General features: G+C 42.3%; 3 protein-coding genes across 3 annotated transcripts; 2 read left to right on the top strand and 1 right to left on the bottom strand.

Moving 5' to 3' along the window:
- Window positions 1–4,628: 4,628 nt before the first annotated feature.
- LOC115746966 (mitogen-activated protein kinase kinase kinase 20) lies at window positions 4,629–6,118 on the bottom strand. Its single transcript, XM_030682967.2, has one exon. The coding sequence runs from the start codon at window positions 6,000–6,002 to the stop codon at window positions 4,872–4,874; it is 1,131 nt and encodes a 376-aa protein (XP_030538827.2). The 5' UTR covers window positions 6,003–6,118; the 3' UTR covers window positions 4,629–4,871.
- Window positions 6,119–12,177: 6,059 nt separating this feature from the next.
- Window positions 12,178–13,666, top strand: LOC115756304 (mitogen-activated protein kinase kinase kinase 20-like). Its single transcript, XM_030696012.2, has one exon. The coding sequence runs from the start codon at window positions 12,288–12,290 to the stop codon at window positions 13,413–13,415; it is 1,128 nt and encodes a 375-aa protein (XP_030551872.2). The 5' UTR covers window positions 12,178–12,287; the 3' UTR covers window positions 13,416–13,666.
- On the top strand, window positions 12,178–24,764 carry LOC125312548 (mitogen-activated protein kinase kinase kinase 20-like). The gene is made up of 2 exons (XM_048272325.1): window positions 12,178–12,225; window positions 23,380–24,764. Exon 2 carries the CDS (start codon window positions 23,452–23,454, stop codon window positions 24,559–24,561), a length of 1,110 nt encoding a protein of 369 aa, XP_048128282.1. The 5' UTR covers window positions 12,178–12,225; window positions 23,380–23,451; the 3' UTR covers window positions 24,562–24,764.
- The last annotated feature ends 774 nt before the right edge of the window (window positions 24,765–25,538 follow it).

Below are 25,538 nucleotides of genomic sequence, written 5' to 3'. Positions count from 1 at the left end.
TTGATTGCTTCTGAAATTTGAAGTCCTTGGTTGATTAATTAACTTGGCAGCGTGCTTTTACATGCGAGAGAAAGGACAGATGCATACCTATAATTCGCGTTCCAGTCCACTGAAAGTTCACCTAAAATGAAAAGATTGAAGTTGGTGCATACGTATGAGCCAACGACTAAACTAATGACTTCCTCAAACAAGTGAATATGTACAGAGCAAATAATGAGTTATGTCTCAGGATCAAGTTAATTGCAGCGGAATATTTATTATGTTGCATGAAGCCAAGAGACGTAAAAAGAAAAGGAATGATCGACTTATGTCGGTACATGTTTGATGTTTTCGACCATTTGGGTTGGTATAAGACAAGTATTCTGTTCATAAAGGAGCTTATTAGAACTTTTTGATGATCACAGACGCAGAAATGTGGCAAAGAAGGGTACACGAGGAAATTACGCAAGAAGCTTATAGCAGACTAGACTCAGTCGAATCACAGTCAACTGTTTGCTAACTGGAGCTTAATAGGAGGAAGAGCTTACAAAAAAGCTCCAACTACATATAGGCGATGAAATCCAAGTCAATTGTTTGACAGAACCTTAAAAAATTAAACAACTTTTCGGACATATTATAGAGTTGTCTGAGTAGTTAGCGAGAGGTAAAGCACAACAAAAAGAAGTTCCCAAGCCTATGGAACAATGAAATTACGCACCGCTGGAAAACAGAGAAATCAGTAAGTCGTGAGGGATGACTTCCTAGAATGGACATTACGTTGGAAGCATCCTAAAATTCTTTGCCTCGGAGTAGACAAAGGAGTAGCAACAGCATCACTTGAGTCGAGAACCTCAGAAAATGGACTCGGTAACTACGCTTCTTTCTGGAGAAGCGACACCTTGGCTTTGAGCTTTTGCCGCAGCTGATGCATCATCATTTGCTGCATGAAGTATCTTCTTTATTGCTCCCACAAATCTGCCAAAGCAGAAGTTAATGAGTAATCAGCGTATAGACAACAACCGCGATGAACAAACAAGTACGCTTGAAACACAGGGCAAGTATGCCTGGAACAAATGCTTAGTTGCATACAGCAGGAGGGATTCTTTTTGCTTTTGTCTTTTCATAATGGGAGGTCAGGATACCGACCCAAGATCTCAACACATGAGTTGTTGAGATGTCGAAATCTCTCTCCATCTCAAGACTTATCCATAGATAGCTTCAACCCTGTAATATGCAGCGTAAACTTTTGTCGCCATTGCTAGAAATTGACCCAACTTGCTCAACTACTTCTAACTTGAAGTATCTTCTCATCGTACGCGGTAATATTTAGAATGATGAAAAGCATAGCATAGCATAGCATAGCATACTTGGTTTTGCATGATTGTCCCTAAAAGTTGATTAATTACACTTAGAGTGATATCCAGGGGCTAAATTGAAAATAAAAAGTACAATTAAGTCCTTTTGCCAAAATCGTGCAATTTCTCAAACAATTGGATCAAAATGCAATATGAGGTATTAAAGATATGGATGTCATGACTTGAAAAATGTGAAGATAGAAAATAAAATGACTCAAAATGTAAACTTTTGGTTCGATTCGGGATTATGCTCAATGAAGAGACTCGTAATCCCAAATTGAATTTTTCAAATTTTAAATGGCCAAGATAAAAAAATAGAATTAAAATAAAAATATTGAATATTTTTGTGTATTTTTGTGGCCATGAATACTATTTTTCTTGACTTATCAAGTATTTTTTCTAATATAGAAAACACTAAAAAAATGCGAAAAAATATCAAAAATTGTTCATTGGGCTTGGACAAGGATTTCAAAGTTGATTTTGCAATTTTGTGAATTCTAATGGATTTTCTAAGAAAAATGATTAAAATTCAGGTGTCAACAATGACCTTCAATAATGGGCGGAGAATCGATCACCCGAGAAGCCAGATGGGTGGTGGGTAACGGGGGGAAAAACATTCACGTCCGTGAAGACTTGGGGGGCTGATCGGGGGACCATCGAATTTGGGTGACCCCCAAAAGAGTGGAAGAGTCGATTGTTCATTCCGAGGAACATACAGCTCAAGGAAATTATGTCCTTACCACTTAGTATAAACCCCGAAAGACAGACGAAAAGAAAAGACCAATCACGCACGCTTTCGGGTCAGCCTCATGGAGAGATTGGAGAATCTTTTTACCACCCAAAAAAAAAAAAAAAAGGCCGTTCCAGAAGATGGCAACCTCGGTGGCGTCGCCGTCGACGCGAGGGGGCTCCGCCGTCTGGCTCGAGCCTCCAGCAGCCCTTGTTTTCGCAATTTTTATGTAGCAACGTAGAGGGCAGGAGCAAAACCAACGGCCACAGAACGGCGCTGCATCCTCAAAGCCCCTTGACCGTCACTGACAGAAAAAGATCGGAACAAAAACATCCTCATTCAAAGCGGGACTCGCTCCAGCCACACACGATAACGCCCCCACTTGGCAACCGCAAGTGGGACCCACGCCCCCGGACTTGGCCATCTCCTCTCCCGACGAGGGCCGAAACCCCGTGCCGATCGCATTGCCGGCGACAATTTTCGCCACTTCATTGCTCGAACAAATCGAAGAGCGTCAATTTGGACCGCACATATGGCGCAAATCGCACATTTGAACGTGTGATTTCATATTAAAATTGGTCGGATTAATTAAATTGATAAATTATCAAAGAGTTTAAGATTAAGCGCAAAAAAAAAGGAAAATTTTTAAATAAGGATCCGAAACTCCCTCATTTTTTGAAATAAGCATCCGAAGTGGATCTTATTTCAAATAAGAGCTCGAAACACCCTCATTCTAAAGTACCACCATTGTCTTAAATAAGAGCATAAAGTTGACATTATTTCAAATAAAAAAAATGAAATGGCCATAAAGCCCGACTCACCAGTTGGTTAGGGCATTTTTGTCATTTATTTTTTTAATTTTCCCAATATTTTTTCCTTTTTCTATTTTTTAACTGGAAAAAAATAGGCAAGAGAGCAACCCTCCACCAATAGTTCCTTTTTATTTAACTTTTATTTTAAAATTTTTTTAATTTAATTTAAAATAAAAATTAGGTTAAAATTGTATTTTGATTAAAATGCTCTTGGTCGGCCAGATCCTTATTTGAAACAGTCACAATCACTTTAAATCCTTATTTGGGATAATGAAGGAACGAAATGAAGATCATTTCAAACTTTTATTTGAAAAAATAAAGATATTTCGAATCATTTTTTGAAAATTTTTCCAAACACTTAAGATTTTTGGAACAATTTCCTACCTACCTTGAAAAATGGAAACCGAATTTTGTACGAACGGGGCTTGGTTGTGGGGGCCCACCACGCCGTACGCAGCGTTAGTGGGGCGAGACGCGATGTGGACTGTTGCCCTTGCGCTGACCGCATATAGTGGGCATCCGTATCATCCACGGCCTGCACGTTCGGCGGTCTTCCGGCTTCGTTGCCTTCGGAAATTGACCGGTTCATTCGGCCCTATTGATTACAACCAATGTTGATGAGTCCAGTCCACGGCAACGGTCCGATGCGAAATTGAAAAATCTGGGGAAAAATCTCGACTTTGCGACGAATAAAAAGGTGTCGCTCTCCTCGAAAAGTAGGTAATCCCGAAAGGCGCGCCATGTTAATGAAAAGATTACTCGGGGGTTTTTGAAAATCGATCATAAATATTGTCGAAAAAATCTATACGTCGAGAACATAACGGGTCTTTATGGGGAAAAAAAAATTGATCTAATTTTTCATTGCCACGGAGAGATGTCAAAGGCATATACATTTGATAACGTCAAAAATAGTTATGCACTTAGAGTAATAGAACAAAATAACCGTACTGAATATTCATGAGATGAAGGAGACTGATTGACAAGGACGTGGACGATGGTCATGTTCCTAACTTTGTTAGCGTAATTAGCACGAATTTTCAAATGAATGTCTTAGGGGTATGCTTATAATGATGTTTATCGAGGCCTATCACGTGGAATTGATTTTCAAAATCTACTTTCATCCTAGTGGATATGGGAAACAAAAGGTGTAGCCGGCGCGTCTACACATCGGTTTCTCAATTGAAATTACATCCCCGTGAATCAAATTTTCAATGAATCTTGAGACATTTTCATGATGTACAAAAAAGCTTAAGTTAATGAGCATATTATAATATATGAGCGGCTCCATGCTACACCAAATTTCAATGACGTCGGAGTCCTCCAACACTCTTTCTCGCGAGCACTTTAGCAATCATGCTCCTCCGCACCAGCATATCATAACACGAAGCTCCGCATTGTTGCTATGGATTGCAACAAACAATCATGGCAAACTCGGAGACCACTTTGCTCTATAGCTTGTCACCCGAGATCAATCGCGATGGCAATTTCCACCTGCAACCACGTTGATCGTGAAATGCGGGGTGGAAACCCAATAGGTTCGCCCGAGGAAATCACGTAGAGAGCCTTCCGAAACCAAACTTTTGTTATTACCCAATTAGATCTACTTTCGATCAAAAGCTTAAGATAATTATTGATTATTACCAACCGTGATATATTTATCGCGTTACGTTCACCTAGATTTTCGAAGTTTTGACTTTTCTTAACACTACTAACAAGTGGGGCTGTAAGAGACGAGGTGAAGAGAACCTCTGATTGCAGCCGCAAAAAGATGCGATTTTTCTTATTCATTGCATCGAAGGAATTATCTGTCTGTACATCTCTTGTCTGCACTAACCGAATCAATATTCACTGTCGAAAAAAAAAAAAACCGAATCAATTGAATCGGAACCCTTGGATTGACCCCAAAAAAAAAAAAGAAAATCCCAAGATTCTGCTCTGTTTGCTCTGTTCTAGTGAAGAAGCTCGACTCTGCTTTCGCAACTGGAACGATTCCGATCATCTCACGGTCACCCATCCCTCCGAATGTTCCCAATTAGGCCTCTCCTGGCTTGCCAACTCGCCAATCCGATTGATCACCGATGAAGAATCATCTTCCGAGATCTCCAACGCAGCGAGCTCTCTTGTGAACGACGGGTCAGAATCCACCTCCGAGGAGGGCGAGAGCGAGCCCGATTGCCAACTCGTTCTCGAACATTGCATCGAAACCCAGGGCTGGAAATCGAAGTGGCACCTCGGAGAGGAATCCTCGAATTCGGCTCCGCAATCTCTTGCTACCTCCTCGACGCTGAGGGCTCCGTCGAGGCCAAGGAAGGGGTGCTTCAAGAGCATACGGGCGGTCCACCTCTTCTTCGGGTCCTTTGCGAAGCACTTGATCAAGAAGTCCTTCCCCTGCTCCGACAATCCCTCCGGAATCTCCGGGATTTCGTCTCCGACCCCGATTCTGATCATAAGGGCGTACGCGTTCGACTCGGCCCGCGACCCCCATGCCGGCCTCCCCGTCGCCATCTCCACCACCGCGCACCCCAGCGCCCACACGTCCGAGGGCGGCTCGTACTCGTTACGGTTCACCGACTCCGGCGCCATGTACATGGGCGTCCCCCGCCACTCGAGCCCGCCCTGTTTCCCGCCCTTCGCCAACCGCTCGCCCGCTCTCTTCGCGAGGCCGAAATCGGCGATCTTGACTTCTTCGCCGCCGCCGTTGGGGAATACGAGGATGTTCTGAAGCTTGACGTCGCAGTGGACGAACCCTTTGGAGTGGACGAACTCCAGGCCCTCCAGGATGGACCTCGTGTGGCGTCTGATCTCGGGCTCCGAGAGGGGCTTCCCTCTGGACTTCAGGCTGTCGGCGAGGCTGCCGCCGGCGGCGTACTCGAGGAGGACGTTGTAGAGCTCCTCGCCGCCGCGCTCGGCGGTGAGGGAGTCGCCCAAGCAGCGGACGATCCGCTGGCAGTCGCCGAGTTCGCTCAGGACCCGCCTCTCGTGCCTGAGGGAGGAAGAGAGGGCCGAGTCGCAGGACTTGACGGCCATCAACGGAGGGTGACCGTAGGAGCAGGTTTTGGCGGGAGTGGCGAGGTGGACGGTGGAGAAGCCTCCGTGGCCAATCTCTTTGCCTCGGACCCAATCCATGGTTTCCCAAATCTTGAGGGTTTCCAAGGTTTTCAGAGAAGCTTTTAGAGAGAGAGAGAGAGAGAGCGCGCCCTTTATCTCTCTTCTGTCTGTGCGAGTTTTTCTTGGTTTGCTTGGTGAGGAAGAATGAAACAGAGGAGACGCGGACTGGCACGCGTTCATATACTGACGAGGAAAGGGGAAGACCTTCTATTATTATTATTATTATTATTACTATTTATTTTTATTTATTAATATACAGACGAGTTTCCTCATATGGCGTAACTCAGTACTACGTGATTGGTGCGAGTTGCGAAAGTACGATATTCTCCCGGGGAGAATAAAATTTTAATCGCTTATTATAGCTCTATTAATATTTGAAGATAACTCATTTAACTAAATCCAAGAAAAATATTAAGCACCGCTCGAGTATGAACATGTTTTTCAATGACCAGATATAGCAGTGTTTTTTTTTTTTTTTATTGACCAAGCGGGTTTCTAATTGAAATTTTATTTGATGTGACAAATTGTCCGCGGGTTTTTTCAATGGGTGTTTGTCTTTAGGAAAATCTATCGTTTATACCGTTTGAAATAGTTATTTGATAATTTTTTTCATTTATCGATACAAATTTTAAATTTATATATGTTCGCGTGTTATGAAAGTACTATGATTTCATTCGTTTTCGTATGCGATATAAGTGTTCGTTCTTAGGAGAGTACTTTCAAAATCATTTATTTTTCGTCGAACAAATGCACCATTAATATCTCTAATGTTACTCATCACCATGTCAATCATAATCTCATAGATATTTACACCGACAGACTAGATGAATTTTATTGAGTCACCGACAAATTCCCGTTGGATGATTGAATAGATTTACTCGGTCACGCTCCTCTTAAGTTTTTTTTTTTTTTGGGTCCGTAAGGAGAGCTTCTTGCTGAAAACATCACGGTTTTCGGTGAACCCAACTTATCAAGATTGAGCAATTATCACATAATTTGACGACACGTACCGAATCGAATCAATTACGGCCCAAGAAACAACCGAATATGTATAGAAACACTCGATTAAATACGATCGGCTCGATCCACCGGGTTATGGACGACGAGTCTATCGCGCATACCGATCGAAGCGAATCGAATCGAAAGTGCCTTTCATGCACGAAACACGAAGCCAGAAATCACTGAGCAAAGAAACCTGATTTGCCCAACTTGGGTATTGATTGAAGCGAGCTAACCATGTTCCTCAAGTTTGGCAACCCTCTCGGCACTTTGATGATCCCGAGCAGCAGTGTCTCAAATTCAGTAACTACACAACCCCCCCATCACTCATGGCACCATCACATAAATTAAATTAAATTAAATTAAATTAAATTAAATAACAATATCGATAAATATCCCATCGTGTTACATGCAACCTTTGTCGCACGATAATAACATTACTAATATAGACAAAAAAATAATAATAATCCAGACAAAAAATACACACGATTTGTCATATTGTCCTGCAACTTGACAAGTACTCGTGATTTGAGGAGGCTTGCGGCCCCACTGCTTTGTGCTGGTTCGCAAGCAAAGTTAGGGTTAGATGGAGAAGAAGAAGGAGAAGGGAAAGCCGGTTGGCCATGGCAGACTTACCGGTCCAATTGATTTGGCCAGCTTTCGCATCAGCTGTCGTCGCATGCAGATGATATGGAGCACGTGATGAAGCTGGCTTTCTTGCATTAGCGAAAACGATTTTGTGTTTACTTTATTCGAGGGAAAACTTAAATTAGAAGCTAGATTTTCTTATGACTATCGACAACTATAAAAGAAAGCGGATCTTGTGATGATACATCAAAATTTTACTCTCAACTTGGGGAGAAGCATTCTACGATTCTAGGAAATACCCGCTACATAGTATGGACTAGGTAATACACGAGTCAAAATCCAAATGCTTAGCCGAAATATGAAATTATTTATGCTAGGGTGAGAAATCCGAATATTTCTAGAACCCTTCTTATAACTTATTTATTAAAAATTAAAAAAAACAAGACTTTGTTAATTAGTCTCGCAAGGGCACTTTTTACACAACCAATTCAGGAAACTTCACGGTTTCTCATGCATTGATTGTTCTCGTTTTATGTCGTCATGTAAGATCGCTATCGGCGCTTTGACGAGTGAATTATTCCACCTAAAGTGCACTTTGCAAGTGCCCCATGGGCTATCATTAACTAAGTAGTGAAAAGAATAATAAGTCGTAATAGAGAGGATTTGAAGATTTTTCCTCGAGTCGGAGGTTAATTTGCAACGGATGACTAACGGTACTCTTCGGGCGTTTACGTAGGAACTTAAAACACCCGCATGGAATGCGCCATGACGATTGTTAATTTTGAGCAAGTCTGTGATCGTCGCACCACCGGATGCGATTTCGAGCAAAACCGAAGCGATCCCTCTTGTGGCTCATACACAGGCCGAGATCTCGGCCTTCAATTGGCTAGTTCAATTCGAACCTGGTTCGAATCAGAATCGGCTCGACTCCCCTTTTTGCTCTTTCAAAACGGAACCGGTCAAAAAGTTAAAAAACCGATTATATCTGGAAAGATCACCAAAAAAAAAAAAGTTGGAAGAATGCAAGTAAGAACAATTTTTGTTTTTTTTTTTTTTTTTTTTGTGGTTCTCAATCTCCACACCCCACTAGGATATTGAAGAATTGCGGTCGTTGGTTGGGCCCCAAAGGTTTTGGTATTTTGACATTCCACCCTATTCTCATGCACAACGTGCCAACGTGCGACTGCCAAATCCGGTGTCTTCGGGCAGAACAAAAACGTGAGTTTCTCTTCCTTGAACCGACCATTCTTCTGAACATTAGGTTGCCTCTGTTCACGCACGACGGCGCGAGACACGGGTTTGCTGTTCGTTGACCCTCTTCACCTTCCCCCTTTCCCTTTGACCGTGACCCGACGTCATTGCTGACCTAACTCAGTCGCCCCGCGAAAACTCACTCCGAACTGAAAATCCACCTTACCACAATTATGCCGAACAAGCGGCCTACAATTCGGTACGCGAAAGTTGAGATCCGAGATGTCGGGCCTCGCCCCTGAAGCTCTTCTCGCGTCGTAATTTTTTCATGGGGTCGATTCGCAATACAGATATTTTGATAGAGGCGCTTCATCGGTCTCCCTAAACGTAATAAGATGAATAAGTTGAGTAAGATTTCATAGAATGCGAATGGCTATATTTTTCGAATGAATTACTACGACCTTCAACTGGTGCTCCAAACTCCGTGGATTTCAGGGCCAAGGAAATTGAAATAGGAGGATTTAAAACACGTGACTTTGAAGGACGGTGGCTACTGACAAGCCCTTTTCATCTTATTGCCCTTTTTTTTTTCGAAAAAGATCTATTTAGTGTGGACACGTGGCACTATTCAAGTGCTCGCACGTGTCCCAAAATTTTTTTTAGGAATAGTGAGTGACTAGTGAGTTTGATGAGATGGCAGATACACCCTCCTCGACCAAACGAACGAGAGAGAGAGATAGGTACTCAACCTCAACTAATTCCTTGGAATTAGTCACGTTTTTATAAACGTCAATCTTTGAACCCACGCCAATGAATTTGTCGTGTTTAAAAAAATGGTTTTTTTTCCTCATTTTTTCAGAAAAAAAAATGAGACAATATTCGGAGCATATGCTCGTGGAAAATGTCAAAGACACCAAACTCGAAACGACTGGAACAACTGGCACGTGCGATTAGCCAGAGGGCGACAAGGCAGGTTCAACCACAAGAGGAAAACGTGATGAGCCCATTGACTGATTTTTTTTTTCCTTATCCGTGTAATTAATTACTTTATTTAGAGTCCTAGGTAAGTACATGTGATCTTGGGATGAATGGCACGGTCAAGGGGGGTTGGTTTGTTTAGTGCATTCACACACATTACTAGTATTATTATTATTATTATCTTTGACCAACCATTCTCAACCATTAATATCCGAATAACATCCTAATTATTAGTTGGATAAATTAATTATTTGAATGACATGGGAAAAGAATGTCTTAAATAATTTTTTTAAGGAAAAATTCCAAATAAAGAATCCCAAATGCTCTCAATTTCTCAAATAAGGATATAAAGTAGTTTTTATCTTAAATAAAGGCATGAACTGCCGTGGCTATTTCAAATAAGGGCTCGATCTTGTCGGCCGGCCAAATACTCCAGCCAATCAAGAACATTTTCGTCAAAATACAATTTTAACCTAATTTTTAATTTAATTAAATTAAAAATAAAAACTCAAAGTAAAAAAAAAAAAAATACAGGTGAGAGGGTAGCCTCCCGCCTATGTTTCTCTCCTTTTTGTCACTTTTATTTTTAAAATTTTTCAAAATAGAAAAAAGGAAAAAAAAGAAAAACAAAATTAATTAAATGACGAAAATGCCCCTATCAACCGGTGAGTCAGGAACTTTTTTGAGATTATATGGCCACTATAGCTCTTATTTGAAATAAATATCCACTTTATGTTATTATTTGAAACAATATCAACTTCAAATCCTTATTTGAGAAAATGAAAGCACTTCGAGCCTTTTTTTTTTTTTTGAATTTTTTCATTTTTTTAATGGTTAGTGTCATCTAGCGAGGAATCTTCATGGCTTGGTTCAATTGAAAGCTGATCAACCATCCCCCAAAAATTGCCGATTTGGTAAAGCTTTTTCAATAAAGAAAAACAACAAACCCAACAAAAAAAAAAATTTAACTCGAACCAATTTCACAAATCGGCTTAGTTACAATTTAAATGTTTCGAATTAAGATTAGGAGAAAAATCAGTGTTTAATTTGTCGGTTATGTCTTTCGACCAGCTGTTTATAAATCTGGAAAAAAAAAAAAAAAAAACCCGTCAACCGGAAAATTTGTTAAAGTCAATACCAGCCTAAGTTCATTACGTTCGCCATCTTTCATTATCGGAAAATCAGATGACCTAGAAAAGAACCAGGCTCTTGCACTTCGAATTCAAACAGTATAAACTCGAATTGCCCCCTACATTCCTAATACATTGTCCAGGTGGACATAAACACGTGGTGTATTACTAGTGTTCTCGCATGTTCAACGGTCCTAGTCTTAATTAGGAAAGGTCAGAACAAGTGCCCACGTGGGTCAAATGGATTTTGTTGATCAATGCTAGTGGAATTAACACTGGTAATATTCAAATAGATCTCTTAAAGAAGATCACCCAATTGGAGCAAAAAAAAAAAGCTCTTTTTTTTTTAAATTTTTTCTTTTGTTTTCGTGTGCAAGTGGAGGCGGAAACCTAACATCTCCTATTCTAATCTGGATTAGAACAAAGGACAACCCCCCAAAAAAAGGCATACTGCTTTACAGTCCCTGACTTAATCCATTGAACCCCCCACAAAGCTAATCCTAATCAAGGATCGCAATCCTTCTTCTTTTTTTTGTCACTACTCTGCTAAGCATTACTTCTCTATGGCGACTACCCAAGATAAGCTTAAACATGTTTAGTGATACGGGTCCGCATAATCAATCTGATCTTTATTAAGCGCTCTCCATCTTGCCAAACAAAAGGTTTGTTCTATCCGGTGCATTTTTAAACACACATGCGTGCTCGTTACTATCTCCTTGAAAAATGTTTTCCACAAAATAACGGAATACGCAACGTGAAATCTCTTCTCGTGACATGTGTAATAAATAATCTAGCGAGCAAATTTTCTTAACGAGGGCACCCGTCGACGAATCGGATTCACTGTCCAATCTACACCTGCGGATTAACATTAGACGTGGAGTAATAAAAAGTGAAAATTCCCTTTTCTTTTCTCTCGTTACAATGAATGTAGTGGTAATGCTCTCGCAATTCACACCAAACACGTTTGGCTTTTCTTTAGTTTTTCTGTTAATCTTTATTAATTTTTCCAAACTATAGGATCAGAACTGAGGTTAGCGCTATTTCAGCTAAATAAGGAAAGTCGTGTGGTTCTTCCTTCCCCTTTGCTCCCCCTCGACAATCTTATCTTTCACGTGCACATTTCAATCCAACCGCAATCAAATTACGATAACGACCTCAGCATCTTCCCTATCACACATAAAAAAAAAAATTTGAAATGAAAAAAATAAATAAATAATGAAAATAAAATAGAAAAGAAGATCTCCTCCTTTCCTCGCCAATATATAACCGCGTACCAGTGTCTCCTCTGTTTCATTCTTCCTCACCAAGCAAACCAAGGAAAAACTCGCACAGACAGAAGAGAGATAAAGAGCGCGCTCTCTCTCTCTCTCTAAAAGCTTCTCTGAAAACCTTGAAAACCCTCAAGATTTGGGAAACCATGGATTGGGTCCGAGGCAAAGAGATTGGCCACGGCGGCTTCTCCACCGTCCACCTCGCCACTCCCGCCAAAACCTGCCCCTCCGACCACCCTCCGTTGATGGCCGTCAAGTCCTGCGACTCGGCCCTCTCTTCCTCCCTCAGGCACGAGAGGCGGGTCCTGAGCGAACTCGGCGAGTGCCCGCGGATCGTCCGCTGCTTGGGCGACTCCCTCACCGCCGAGCGCGGCGGCGAGGAGCTCTACAACGTCCTCCTCGAGTACGCCGGCGGCGGCAGCCTCGCCGACAGCCTGAAGTCCAGAGGGAAGCCCCTCTCGGAGCCCGAGATCAGACGCCACACGAGGTCCATCCTGGAGGGCCTGGAGTTCGTCCACTCCAAAGGGTTCGTCCACTGCGACGTCAAGCTCCAGAACATCCTCGTATTCCCCCGCGGTGGCGACGAAGAAGTCAAGATCGCCGATTTCGGCCTCGCGAAGAGAGCCGGCGAGCGGTTGGCGGAGGGCGGGAAACAGGGCGGGTTCGAGTGGCGGGGGACGCCGATGTACATGGCGCCGGAGTCGGTGAACGGCAACGAGTACGAGCCGCCCTCGGACGTGTGGGCGCTGGGGTGCGCGGTGGTGGAGATGGCGACGGGTAGGCCGGCATGGGGGTCGCGGGCCGAGTCGAACGCGTACGCCCTTATGATCAGAATCGGGGTCGGAGACGAAATCCCGGAGATTCCGGAGGGATTGTCGGAGCAGGGGAAGGACTTCTTGATCAAGTGCTTCGCAAAGAATCCGAAGAAGAGGTGGACCGCCCGTATGCTCTTGAAGCACCCCTTCCTTGCCGTCGACGGAGCCCTCAGCGTCGAGGAGGTAGCAAGAGATTGCGGAGCCGAATTCACGGATCCCTCTCCGAGGTGCCACTTCGATTTCCAACACTGGGTTTCCACGCAATGTTCGAGAACGAGTTGGGAATCGGGATCCCTTTCGCCCTCCTCGGAGACGGATTCCGACCCGTCGTTCATTGCAGAGCATGCCGCGTCGGAGATCTCGTCGGATTCTTCATCCGGGATCGATCGGATTGGCGAGTTGGCGAGCCACGAGAGGCCTAATTGGGAACATTCCGAGGGATGGGCGACCGTTCGATGATCTGAATTCTGTCCAATTCCGAAAGCAGAGTCAGGCTTCAGCTAGAACAGGGCAGAACCTCGGATGATGTCCTCTTTTTTTTTCGATTAGTCCGAGGGTTCTGATTCCATTGATTCGTTTTTGTTTTTGTTTTTTTTTTGGGCGACTGTGAATATTGATTCGATTATTACGGAGGAGAGATGTACAGACAGAGACAGATGGTTTCATCGATGCAATGAATAAGGAAAATCGTAATCTTTTCGCGGCTGCAATTTAGTTGTGCAAGTTGGACCGAATGCTCTGCACTTTTTCAGTTGATTGGCGTGGGCGACTCATTCATTGTGGAGTGCTGCTGGCTGCTGCTGCTTTTGATGGGAAACAGATTGCAGCAGTCATGAACTGTACTTAAACAAAAAAATAAAATATAGATGATTTCCCCAAAACCAGAAATGGGATTTGTGCCCTTTTTTTACTATATTTACCCTTGCATTATTCACGTCCTCAAAAAGGAAATATCTCCATTTTAGTGTACTCTAGCATTGTGAAATCCATAAAGATGAGTCGTATTAGGGGAAATTGTCAAGAAACACCTAAGCATATTATCGACAACCTATGAGGGAAGGAGGAAATCAAAATATAAAATAAAATAAAAAAGAAACAAAGAAAAGGAAAGGAAAAACAACTCAAAAATATAACAAAAATTGCAACAACAACAAAAAAAAAGCGTTCACATCACGTTGGTCGTGAAACATAGAACGATCAACTTACACATCGGTGATGGTTGGCTTAAATTGACCAGAATGGCTGCATTGACAAATTGTCAAAAAGTTTAAAAATAATTTGCTTAATTGAAAAGTTTGTGATGTAATTGACCAATGTATAATATGTTTAAGACTTTTGGATAATTATCACTATACAAAATTGGTAAACTTATAGGTCATATGGCAAAACGTCCCTCCTAAAACATAAGGAGTCTAGTAATTTCATTGGTCAATCACAACTTATCACATAACTTAATAAGCCTATTTTAATATAGATTTTAGTATCTCTCGCATTATCTACGAGTTTTTTTTTTTACTACCTCGTGTCTTAAAGTGCACATGTTAGTTGTGTTTAAAAAGTCCAACATCGAAAATCTAACATAGTTTGGATATAATTGGATACATTGAAGAGCTTGAGCTTGAGCTTTCTCTTAGTTATTTTATTAGATGAATGTATTGAGTTTCTACTGCACATCCCATGATCAACGTAATTTACAATAGGAATTGCCATTATCGTTGATATAAAAGACGCGACTAGGAGGAGATTGTTAACGTAATAGTGAAAAAAGTGTTGAAGAAGTTCAATATGATAAATTCATTATAATATGGAGCAATTTGTATATCTTACGAGGAAATTATAAAAAAAAAATCATAAATTTATTGCACTTGTGTCAATTTAGTCACAATGTTTTTAATTTGGCTAATTCGGTCCTAAACCTTTTGACAATTTGCCCATGTTATCCATTCGATCAAATTTAGCTAATAATAGCTAATGTGAATGTTAGTTATCCTACGTGGCACCATCGAGTACTGACGTAGATAATTTTTGCAAAATTTTAAATTTTTTTTTTCTCTTTTTTTTTTCTTATTTATTGCATTCATCAAGGGTCCAATATAGGTCCCGCAAGTGCTCATCGGCCATTGCCGAAGGCCACTTGGTCCACGCCGTTGCTAGCCTCGCTATGGCCTGCGAGGGTGGCCTCCCCATGAATTGGGCAAGGGTCGCCTCTCCCAATGCTTACCGATCATTTCCCATGAATGGCCACCGGCAAAAAGGAAAGAATAAAAAAGAAAAAAATAATTTTTTTAAAAAAATTATCCACATTAGCACCGGTCACACAACATAGAATGGCCGGTGCTAACTGGACCACCATGTCATTGTTTTTCAATCAAAATTAGTTGGAAGGATTGCATTAGCAAATCATCTAAAATTTTAGGACTAAATTGACATAATTAAAAGTCTTGAGGTTTTTCTGGTAATTTTCCTTATTTATTTACTTAAGATTTCGGTCCGCAGTGGTTTCACTTGGATATCGCAGATGGTTTCGGATCTGAACTCTCTTTCGATCTCCCCCGACATAGAATTGTGTAGCAGCATCTCTCGCTCTATACCCCTAAACATATCTTAAGGTTCACTAAAGTCTTTCGTGTATTGAAAAATGCATGCATGGAAGTATCAATTAGACTAGCGCCAGCTACACATTGTTTCCCATACCCGCTAGGATGAAGTAGATTTGCAAATTCAATTCCATCCGATACGCCTCAACAAATACAAATATAAGTACGAAGCGCGAACTTTGTCGTCCTTATGATAGTAGCACATTTCAAAAGAACATACACTAAACAAAGCCGAAACACGACCGTCGTCGAGATCCTTATCAGTCGCATTCATCTCGCGTACACATTTCAAAGGTAGTCTGCTTTGTTCTTCGAATGCTTAATTGTTTTTGACGTCACGGATGAGGTTTGCTTTGTTCTCCGAACGCGTAATTGTGTTTTTGACATCATGGATGAGGTAGGACGAGTTATAAAAGAGTCGTACCAGGTATAAAACCTAAACCGCGATCTTGACTTGGACGTTTTCGAATTCCCACGCGACGGAGGAAAAGTCTTCCTTTTGACATATCCATTACCTTTCGTTGTAACGAAAATCTAATCAAGCGACGGTCAAATTTTCTTTTTTTTTAAGTCTCTCGTCGTGAGTGGAGAAGCAACGGAGAAGAAACGGTAGGATTTGGTCAGCGCACGTAAAAGCCCGCACGAGTTTTTAAGAGTCCACGACCTTGAGAAACCTTGATTGTATTTGGGTTTTGGCTATGGTCAAAATTGTAGTGTTTCCTTAAAACTGCCATGATAGCACACATTAGCAACTTTCGTAAAGGACCCGTTGCGATTTTCGACGTATCAGTTTTCTCGGCGATACTCCACGATCAATACTTTAAAATAACACGGCGCTTCTCGGATCAACCACTCGAACATGGATTCTAAAAAATAAGGCCGAACGAACCGGTCAATTCCTTAAAGGCAAAAGGAAACGGGGAAGACCGCCGAAGGTGCAGGCTGCAGCCGTCGATGTGGATTGCCACCCAATTGCCGGGTCGGCGCGAGATGCAGCCCCCGTGGGGGGGGCCCCCCGAGGCCCGACCAAGCCCCCGACGGCGAACGTGCGAAATCGGATTTCCCCGTTTCGAAGGGATGGCCCCACCCCCGCCGGAGGAGTTATCGTGTGCAGCTGCGCGCGCAATCTTGCGGAGCACGTGCGATCCGGATCGGCGGTGAATCTTTTGCCCGTGGTGAAATGGGTGCGGAGTTTCGGCGGGGTGGGGTTGTGTGGGACCCCCGCTTGCAGTTGCAGATACCAAGTGAGGTCGTTATCGTGTTATTGTTGGGGGGGGCCTGTGGGTCCCGCGCAGTTAGCGAGGATCATTGTTTTTTTTCACTTCGTCAGATCTTTTTGTGTCAGTGATTTGATGATGACGGGGACGATGCTGCAGCGCCGTTGCTTTGGCCTTTCGGTGCTGCAAAAAAAAAAAAAAAAAAAAGAAGTGGGCCTGCTCGGGGCTCGAGCGGGACGGCGGAGCCACCTCTCTTTGACGGCGACGTCGCCAAGTTGCGTTCTTTTTTGCACGGCTCCTCGGGGCAAAAAGATTCTCTGTTCGTCGACTACTCCCTCCACGCCTCCCTTCTATTTTTCCAATTTTTTTTTTAAGTATTTGACCCAAAAATTGCGCTCATTTTTATTCGCCATACGAAAATTTGCTTGATCGAATCCAGCAATATCGTTTTGTGTCGTCACAAAATGATTATTCAAGGTGGCATCGGCATAGTTTGTGCTTCGGATCGTATTTTCGATGGACATTGCCAAATATGATAGCTTCAATTTATCGGAATCATCTACAACCGCAAATGCACCCGATTAGGAAAGCTCGAGTTAAAAGGTTTTGATTTCATTATTTACAAGTTTGAGAATTATATTGGTGAAAATTACATTAGCTCAGCGGACGATCCGTGGACAATTGCTGAGTTCGCTCAAGACTTGACCACCATCAATTGGGGGGTGGGCGAGGGGCGGGATGTTGCGAGGCGTAGCGTGGTGGACGGTGGCAAAGTTGCCTTGCCCAATCTCGTTGCCACGGACCCAATCCATGGTTTGTGATTGCTGAGGGTTTTTAGGATTTTGAGAGAAGTTCGGTGAGAGACAGAGAAAGGCGGGGGGACTCTTTCTGTCTCTTCTATTTTCATAAAGGAAATTACCAAAATAGTCTCAAACATATTACATTTGTTTCATTTTAATCATAAATCTTTTAATTGAGTTAACTAAATTTTAAATATATTTTTAAATTTTGCCAATTTATGAATTTTTTGGTAATTTTCTCGTCTGCGTGGATTTAGGCTTTGCTTGTTGAGGGAGGATGAAACAGAGGAGACACGGGTAATTTTTTTTTTTTTTCTAATGCTGACGAGGAAAGGAGGAGATCTTTGTTTATTTTATTTTATTGTAATTGCTATTATTACTATAATTATTCACTTCGCATGTGACGTGGAATGTATATTTTTTACGATTCCACGTTGAATCTCAATTAGTGAAGGTCAAATTTCGTGGAGTGGTGGTATTTGATCAGTGAATCCGATACAACAGATTATGCACGTCACGAGAGAAGTAATCTCTTTTGATAGCTTAATTAGTATCTTAAGCTAAATCATGAACAATACTCAAGAAAACATTAAGGATTAATTGCTCGAGAGCGCGCAAGTTTTTAATAATAATAATAATAATAATAATAATAATAATAATAATAATAATAATAATCGTTTGTTGGGCAATTTCCACAAAGATGACGATCCGACCTTCTTGCTAAACATGTTTAAGCTTGTCTTGGGTAATGCTTAGCAGAGTAGTGATTAAACGGATTAAGATCCTTGATTAGGATCCTTGGTATAAAGCCATATGCTTTTTCTACACCAATTGGGTGATCCACTACTAGTGTTAATTCCACGTGTCTGATCAACCCAATCCACTTGACCCACATGAACACTTGTTTTGACTTTTCCTAAGACTAGGAGCCCTGAACATGTGAGGAAACTGTTAATATACCACGTGATTATATTCACATGGACAATGTAAATTGAAAAGTGGGCGATTCAAGTTTATATCGTGTTCAAACAAAATTTATTTTGGTATTAATTTTATAGAATTTTCAAGTCAAATCGAACCGAACCGATGAACTTTTGATATCTATGACATTATCGGTGTCTCTTGTTTTTAAACCGTTAAAAATATTTTTAGTGGGACGGTTTTTTTCTTGTCTCCCCATTTAAAAAGACTTGGTCAAAAGCTAGAACAGACAAATAAAACATTAAAATTTTCTTTTAAATTTTAAATGATATATTTGAAACGAAACCAAGCTAATTAGCGAAATTGGTTCGAGTTAGAAACGTTATTTGGTTTATCTTATTCGTCGTAGAAAAAGCTTTTCCAAATCCACAAATTTTGGGGGAAGGTGGTTAATCGGCTTTCAACTGAACCAAGCCATGAAGATTCCTGGCTCGCTGACACTAACCATTAAAAAAAAAAAAATGGATTAAGACGTTCTTTTCCCGTGGCATTCAGTTAATTAATTGATCCACCTAATAATTAGAGGATGTAATTCAGACAATAGTGGGTGTGAAAATGGTTGGTCAAAGGTATCAAAATGAAGTGTGTGAATGCACTAGACCCCCCCTCTTTGACCATGCCATTAGTCCCAAAGATCACATGTACACACCTAAGACTATAATCAAATTGAGAAATAAGAAAAGAAATCGGTCAATGGGTTCACCACGTTTTCCCTCTTGTAGTTGAACCTGCCCGTGCGACTTGTTCCAGTCGTTTTGAGTTTGGTGTCTTTGACATTTTCCACGAGCATATGCTCCGAATCTTGTTTTTTTTTTTTTTTACATGACAAATTCATTGACGTGGGTTTAAAGATTGACGTTTAGAAAAACGTGACTAATTCCTAGGAATTGGTCGAGGAATGTATGTTTGCCATCTGTTCAAACTGAATAGTCACTCACTATTCCCATCTTTTGGCACAAGGGCAGCTGAATAGTGCACGTGTCCATTACTAAACATGACAAAACATGGTCAGAATAAGATGTAACGTAAGTTGTCATTAGCCACTACCTATCCTATTTCCATGGCTTTTTAGTCTTATTTGCTGATCATCGGACTTATTGGGGAAAATGAAGTAGGACGGGCATATTGGTTCTGAATGTTACTTGTCAAACTAAATCAATACTTCTCTTTGACCTAACTCGAATTAGGTAAACTTCTGTTTGGAGTAATGTTTGCCGGCGACTAAATTTCCCGTGGCTATAGCGATCTAGTCAGAAAAATGCCGCGGAAAAAGTAAAAGAAAAGAAAAGGTCCGGTGTGTGGAAATCAAAAGCGTCCTTGTTCAACGGGAATTAAGACCGAAATGAGATCGGCAATGATAAATGTAGCAAAAATTTAAGAGACGACCTGAATGAAATTGGGTCGTGGTCCACGCGAAGGGAAAATGAAAAGGGTCGACGAAGAGCAACCCATGTCTCATTCCGCCGTGTGTGTACGGAGGGGGACCTGATGTTTAGAAGGATGGTCGGTTCAAGGAAGAGAAGTCCCATTTGTGTTCTGCTGAAAACACAAAGGGAGGGAAGTCCAGAACTTATGGAACCCACCCTTAGCTTCCGGTTTCGAAAGATCGGAATCAGAAGTCGAACCTGTTATACTTGGAACTAGATCAAAACTGAAATGGCTGGCTTAATGTCCGTTTCTGGTTGAACCGGTGTAGGTTCGATTTGTGTACCGAGCATAGGGATCGCTCCGACTTTACTCCAACTCGCATTCGGTGGTGCGGCAATCACGGGCCCGCGAGCAGTAGTTATGCGCGACCCAAAAATTTTGATCACGAGCGTCCTATAATGCCTAGGGAGAGTCGTCGGTGCTGGCGGCTCCTATCATTTCATTTCACCAAGCAAGAAAAGGTCATGGATATATTGCTTCAGTAATTACTTGTTAGTCAACTAGCACGAATTAACCTCATACCTGAGGGGACATCTTCTATTCCTCTCCATTTCAACTTGTTTATGTTTCTCACAATTTTGTTGATGATTGTCCTAGGGGCACTTTTGAAGTGTACTTTATTTGGAATAATACAATTTCCAAGGAACCGATAGAGATTGTGCATTGCAAGAGAACAATTAGTGCAACGAAAATTGCGAAGCCTCCTTAATTGGTTGCTTAGCAAGTGTTCTCGGAGCATTCATTCGTAAAATCCTTTTTTCGATAAGGTACAAGAACCGGTTTGAGGGTGTCAAAATCAATAATCGGGATCAGTTCTTTGGTTAGCTTTGCAACGTCGTTGAAAGCTACTTGATTATCTCGATTCGGTATGCTTGCCTCTTATTACCATCTGAGTCCAATCATGTACATGCACAGAACACTCGTCAAATATCTAATTTCTCAACCCGATATGAAAAATCTCATGTTTACGCTATGCTGTCCCGTGTATTATCAAGTTCATGCGATTCAGTGGGCGTTTCACGGATCCAACAAATAATCTAGCCCGACTATCTCCCTGTCATCCTCTTTTCGCTGTCAATAGTAGTAGAAACTCGCTTCCGATCTATTCTTTCCCCTTGAATAAAGCACGAAATGTCGTTTTTGCTAGTACAAGAAAGCCAGCTCCATCACGTGCTCCAAACTATCTGCATGTCATGACAGCGATGCGAGGGCGGGGCCAATCAACTAAGACCGGTAAGTCCGCCATAGCCAGCGGCTTTCCTCCTCCTCCTCCTTCATCACCAAACCCTAAATGGGCCCCACAAACCTTGTCAAATCACAGGTACAATGTCAAGTTGTAGGAGAAAACAAAAACACAAAATTATTTATATGTCTGTATTCATGTTGTTATTATTATGCGACAAAAGGTTGCATAAAAGAAGATGGGACATTTATCGATTTTTTATTTATTTATTTTTCCTTGTTTATTTAATAATTTCGTTTATTTTATGTGATGGTGCTAAGAGTGATGGGGAAGTGACTGATAAGTAACAGCAGCTAACTTCAAGATGGGGCTGAGTCGAGTCACTGAATTCAAGGCGTTTGTGCTGCTCTGGGTCGTGTGCCGGGAGAGTTGCCATTGCCAGCTTGAGGGACAAGGCTTCTCTTAGCTCACTTCGATCAATGCCCAGTTGGGCAAAATCATGTTCCTCGCTCAGTAATTTCGGGTTCGATGTTTCGCGCACGGAGGATGCTTTTCCATCCACTTCGATCGATAGTCAACATGACTCGTTTGATAGAGGACGCGACGAATGGTTCTGATCGTGCATGCGCGCAATCGAATTTTCTCGATTTGTAACTGATTTGACACGGCACATGTCATGGATCTGCGCAGTAATTAGTCGATGTTGATGGGTTGGGGTCACTCCAAACTGAGATGCTCGACGGGATGCTTTCCGTACAAAAGTTTCGGGCACATCGCTTAGTAAAACCTAGCCAAGTATCCATTAAGATTTTATCGGGTGAGTTGAAAAATCTATCTAGTGCGCTCGTTTTAATATCTTTAGTATTGTCATTTTATATATGGATGAAAAGTTACGCTTTCATCTAACATTTCGAGTTTTTAGGACAGTTGGCAATGGTCTCGTAAAATCTCGTATAGTGTCGGAATATGAGATCTTGAGTTTAAGTCTTTTCAAGTCCCTATTTGCTTTCCAATTACATATTTCCCCTCTTTAAGCTTAGGTCAAAGTCTATCTTACACCCGACGGGAAGTTTAGACTTGGGAGAGGGTCGCGGCCCTCTCCCGATTCTAGCGAGGTCGCCGGCGATGGGGTGGTGGCCAAAAGTTGAGAACCTGATTTTTTCTTCTTTCTTGTGTTTTCTTTTTTAAGATATATATATTTTTAACTTAAAAAAGAAAGAAAAAATGAAACAAAAAAATTAAATGACGAAAATGCCCTTAACCATCCGATGATGTCAGACCCTTCTTTTAGATTGTCATGGTATAGGAAGCACCGATACTTTCCAAGAGCTTTCGTGTCGTATTATGTTGTGTCCGACACTCTTCGACATGCAATATATAATTGGTTAGCACTTTAGACACGCCAACGACATGCAAGTTCAGCATCTCGACACACTATTTCGACACTCACGGGATCAATTTTAAGTATTTTCAATAACTTAAGGATAAAAAATAATATATACTTAAGTCATGTACCAAACCATCATAAAATTAATATATCATGCCATCAAAAAAAGAAAAAGAAAAAAATCTAATCGTGAATTCCTAACGGATTTATCATGTGTGTATAAAGGTATACATTTAATATACAACGCGCCTCAAAGCATGTCAAAATTCTCTATTTTTTTTTTCCATAAATAACGTGTCGTGTCGCACGTCCGTGTCTGTGCTATTTAGTCATGGCCACTTCAAGCCCTTATTTGAAATAAACCGCACTTCAGACCCTTATTTAAGAAAATGAATGCGTTTCAAGCCCTTATCTAATAAAATAATTACAATTCAATCCGTTATTTAGAATATTCGCAAAAAATTATTAAAGATATTATATGTGAAAGCTTTTTTCCGCGATTGGTAAGCCATATAAGGAAACTCGTCTAGGTCATCCCCACTTCATTAATCTTATCTTTCACGTGCCCATTCCAAGCCAAGCTAGAACATTTTTTGCGAAAGCGCCCTCATCTCCAACATCACATAAAAAAAGAATTTTTTTTTTTAAAAAAAGGGCAAAATTTATAAATGGAATATAATAAAATAAAACGAGAGATTTCCTTCCTTTCTTCTATTCCTTCGTCAGTATATAAAGGAGGCGCATCAGTGTCTTCCCCTGTTTCATTCTTCCTCACCAAGCAAAAGCCAAAACCCGCGCAGACACAGAGAGAGCAAAAGAGCGCGCGCTCTCTCTCTCTCTCTCTCTCTCTCTCTCTAAAAGCTTCTCTGAAAACCTTGAAAACCCTCAAGATTTGGGAAACCATGGATTGGGTCCGAGGCAAAGAGATTGGCCGCGGCGGCTTCTCCACCGTCCACCTCGCCACTCCCGCCCAAACCTGCTCCTCTGACCACACTCCGGTTATGGCCGTCAAGTCCTGCGACGCGGCCCTCTCTTCCTCCCTCAGGCACGAGACCCGGGTCCTGAGCGAACTAGGCGACTGCCCGCGGATTGTCCGCTGCTTTGGCGACGCGCTCACCGGCTGCGAGGAGCTCTACAACGTCCTCCTCGAGTACGCCGCCGGCGGCAGCCTCGCCGACAGCCTCAAGTCCAGAGGGAAGCCTCTCTGGGAGCCTGAGATCAGGGGCCACACGAGGTCGATCCTGCAGGGCCTGGAGTTCGTCCACTCCAAAGGGTACGTCCACTGCGACGTCAAGCTCCAGAACATCCTCGTATTCCCCAACGGCGGCGGCGAAGATGTCAAGATCGCCGATTTCGGCCTTGCCAAGAGAGCGGGTGAGCGGTTGGCAAAGGGCGGGAAGCTGGGCGGGTTCGAGTGGCGGGGGACTCCTATGTTCATGGCGCCCGAGTCAGTGAACCGCAATGAGTACGAGCCGCCGTCGGACATCTGGGCACTCGGGTGCGCGGTGGTGGAGATGGCGACGGGGAGACCAGCATGGGGGTTGCAGGCCGGGTCGAACGCGTACGCTCTTATGATCAGAATCGGGGTCGGAGACGAAATCCCGGAGATTCCGGAGGGATTGTCGGAGCAGGGGAAGGACTTCTTGACGAAGTGCTTCACAAAGAATCCGAAGAAGAGGTGGACCGCCCGCATGCTCTTGAAGCACCCCTTCCTTGCCCTCGACGGAGCCCTCAACGACGAGGAGGTCGTAAGAGATTGCGGAGCCGAATTCACTGATTCCTCTCCGAGATGCCACTTCGATTTCCAAGACTGGGTTTCCACGCAATGTTCGAGAACGAGTTGGGAATCGGGATCCCTTTCGCCCTCCTCGGAGATAGATTCTGATCCGTCGCTCACCGCGTTGGAGATCTGGGCAGATGATTCTTCATCAGTGATCGATCGGATTGGTGAGTTGGCAAGCCAGGAGAGGCCTAATTGGGAACATTCGGAGGGATGGGTCACCGTGAGATGATAGGAATCGTTCCAGTTGCGAAAGCAGAGTCAAGCTTCTTCACTAGAACAGAGCAAACAGAGCAGAATCTTGGGAATTTTTTTTTTTGGTTCAATCCAGGATTCTGATTCAATCGATTCGCTTTTTTTTTTCTTTTCAATTTGCGACTGTGAATATAGATAGATTCGGTTAATGCAGACGAGAGATGTACAGACAGATAATTTCTACGAAGCAATGGAAAAGAAAGGTCAGATCTTTTTTGCGGCTGCAATTAGTTTGTGCAAGTTGGACGGAAATGCTCTGCCAACTTTTTGTTTTTAACTTGATTTGATTGGCGACTCATTCCAAGTGGAGTGTTGACGGATTGATTGCAGTGAAGCAGTTGACCATCAATTTAAAAGCAGTGGGATTACTAGTAATTTCTGCTTTTGGCGCCTAAGAATAGAATGGTGAGAAGTGCAAGTTGGGTTTTTGGCTGTATTAGGCGCGCGGGATTCGGATTTTCAATTGATGCCTCTTGATTCCGATCCAATCCGCTCCCATCACATGCTTTGGATTCAGGGTCCATGATCTCCGACACGAGCAAGTTGCCTTTCAAGGGTTTCCACCCTTCTCTTCCAATCCTTCTCTTTTAGGAAATTGCTACAAGAATATCTTCGTGGTTCTTGTTTAGGTATGAAACTATTAGGGCCCAAATCGAGGATCGCGGAGAGTCACCGCCGGCGGCGGCACACGGAGAACGGAAGAATTCAATAAGAACCCTTCGGCCGGATTTCGATTGGGGGGTTGATTGGGTTTAGGATTTCTACCCCTTTTTTTAACCCCCGTTGCAAATTCTGGACAAAATTGCCATAGTGCATTGGACAGTTGGTGAGTTCGAAATCTCATTCGAGACTAACTTATTCACTCCATATCTTTATTTGAAACTAAATCCACTTTCGACAATTTTGTTGTTGTTGTTGAGAAAATGGCTCCACTTTCGCAAAATATTTAAAATT

The sequence above is a fragment of the Rhodamnia argentea genome, chromosome 11, assembly GCF_020921035.1.
Source record: "Rhodamnia argentea isolate NSW1041297 chromosome 11, ASM2092103v1, whole genome shotgun sequence".
Classification (NCBI taxonomy): Eukaryota; Viridiplantae; Streptophyta; class Magnoliopsida; order Myrtales; family Myrtaceae; genus Rhodamnia; species Rhodamnia argentea.
This window is presented reverse-complemented; position numbering and strand designations above follow the sequence as displayed.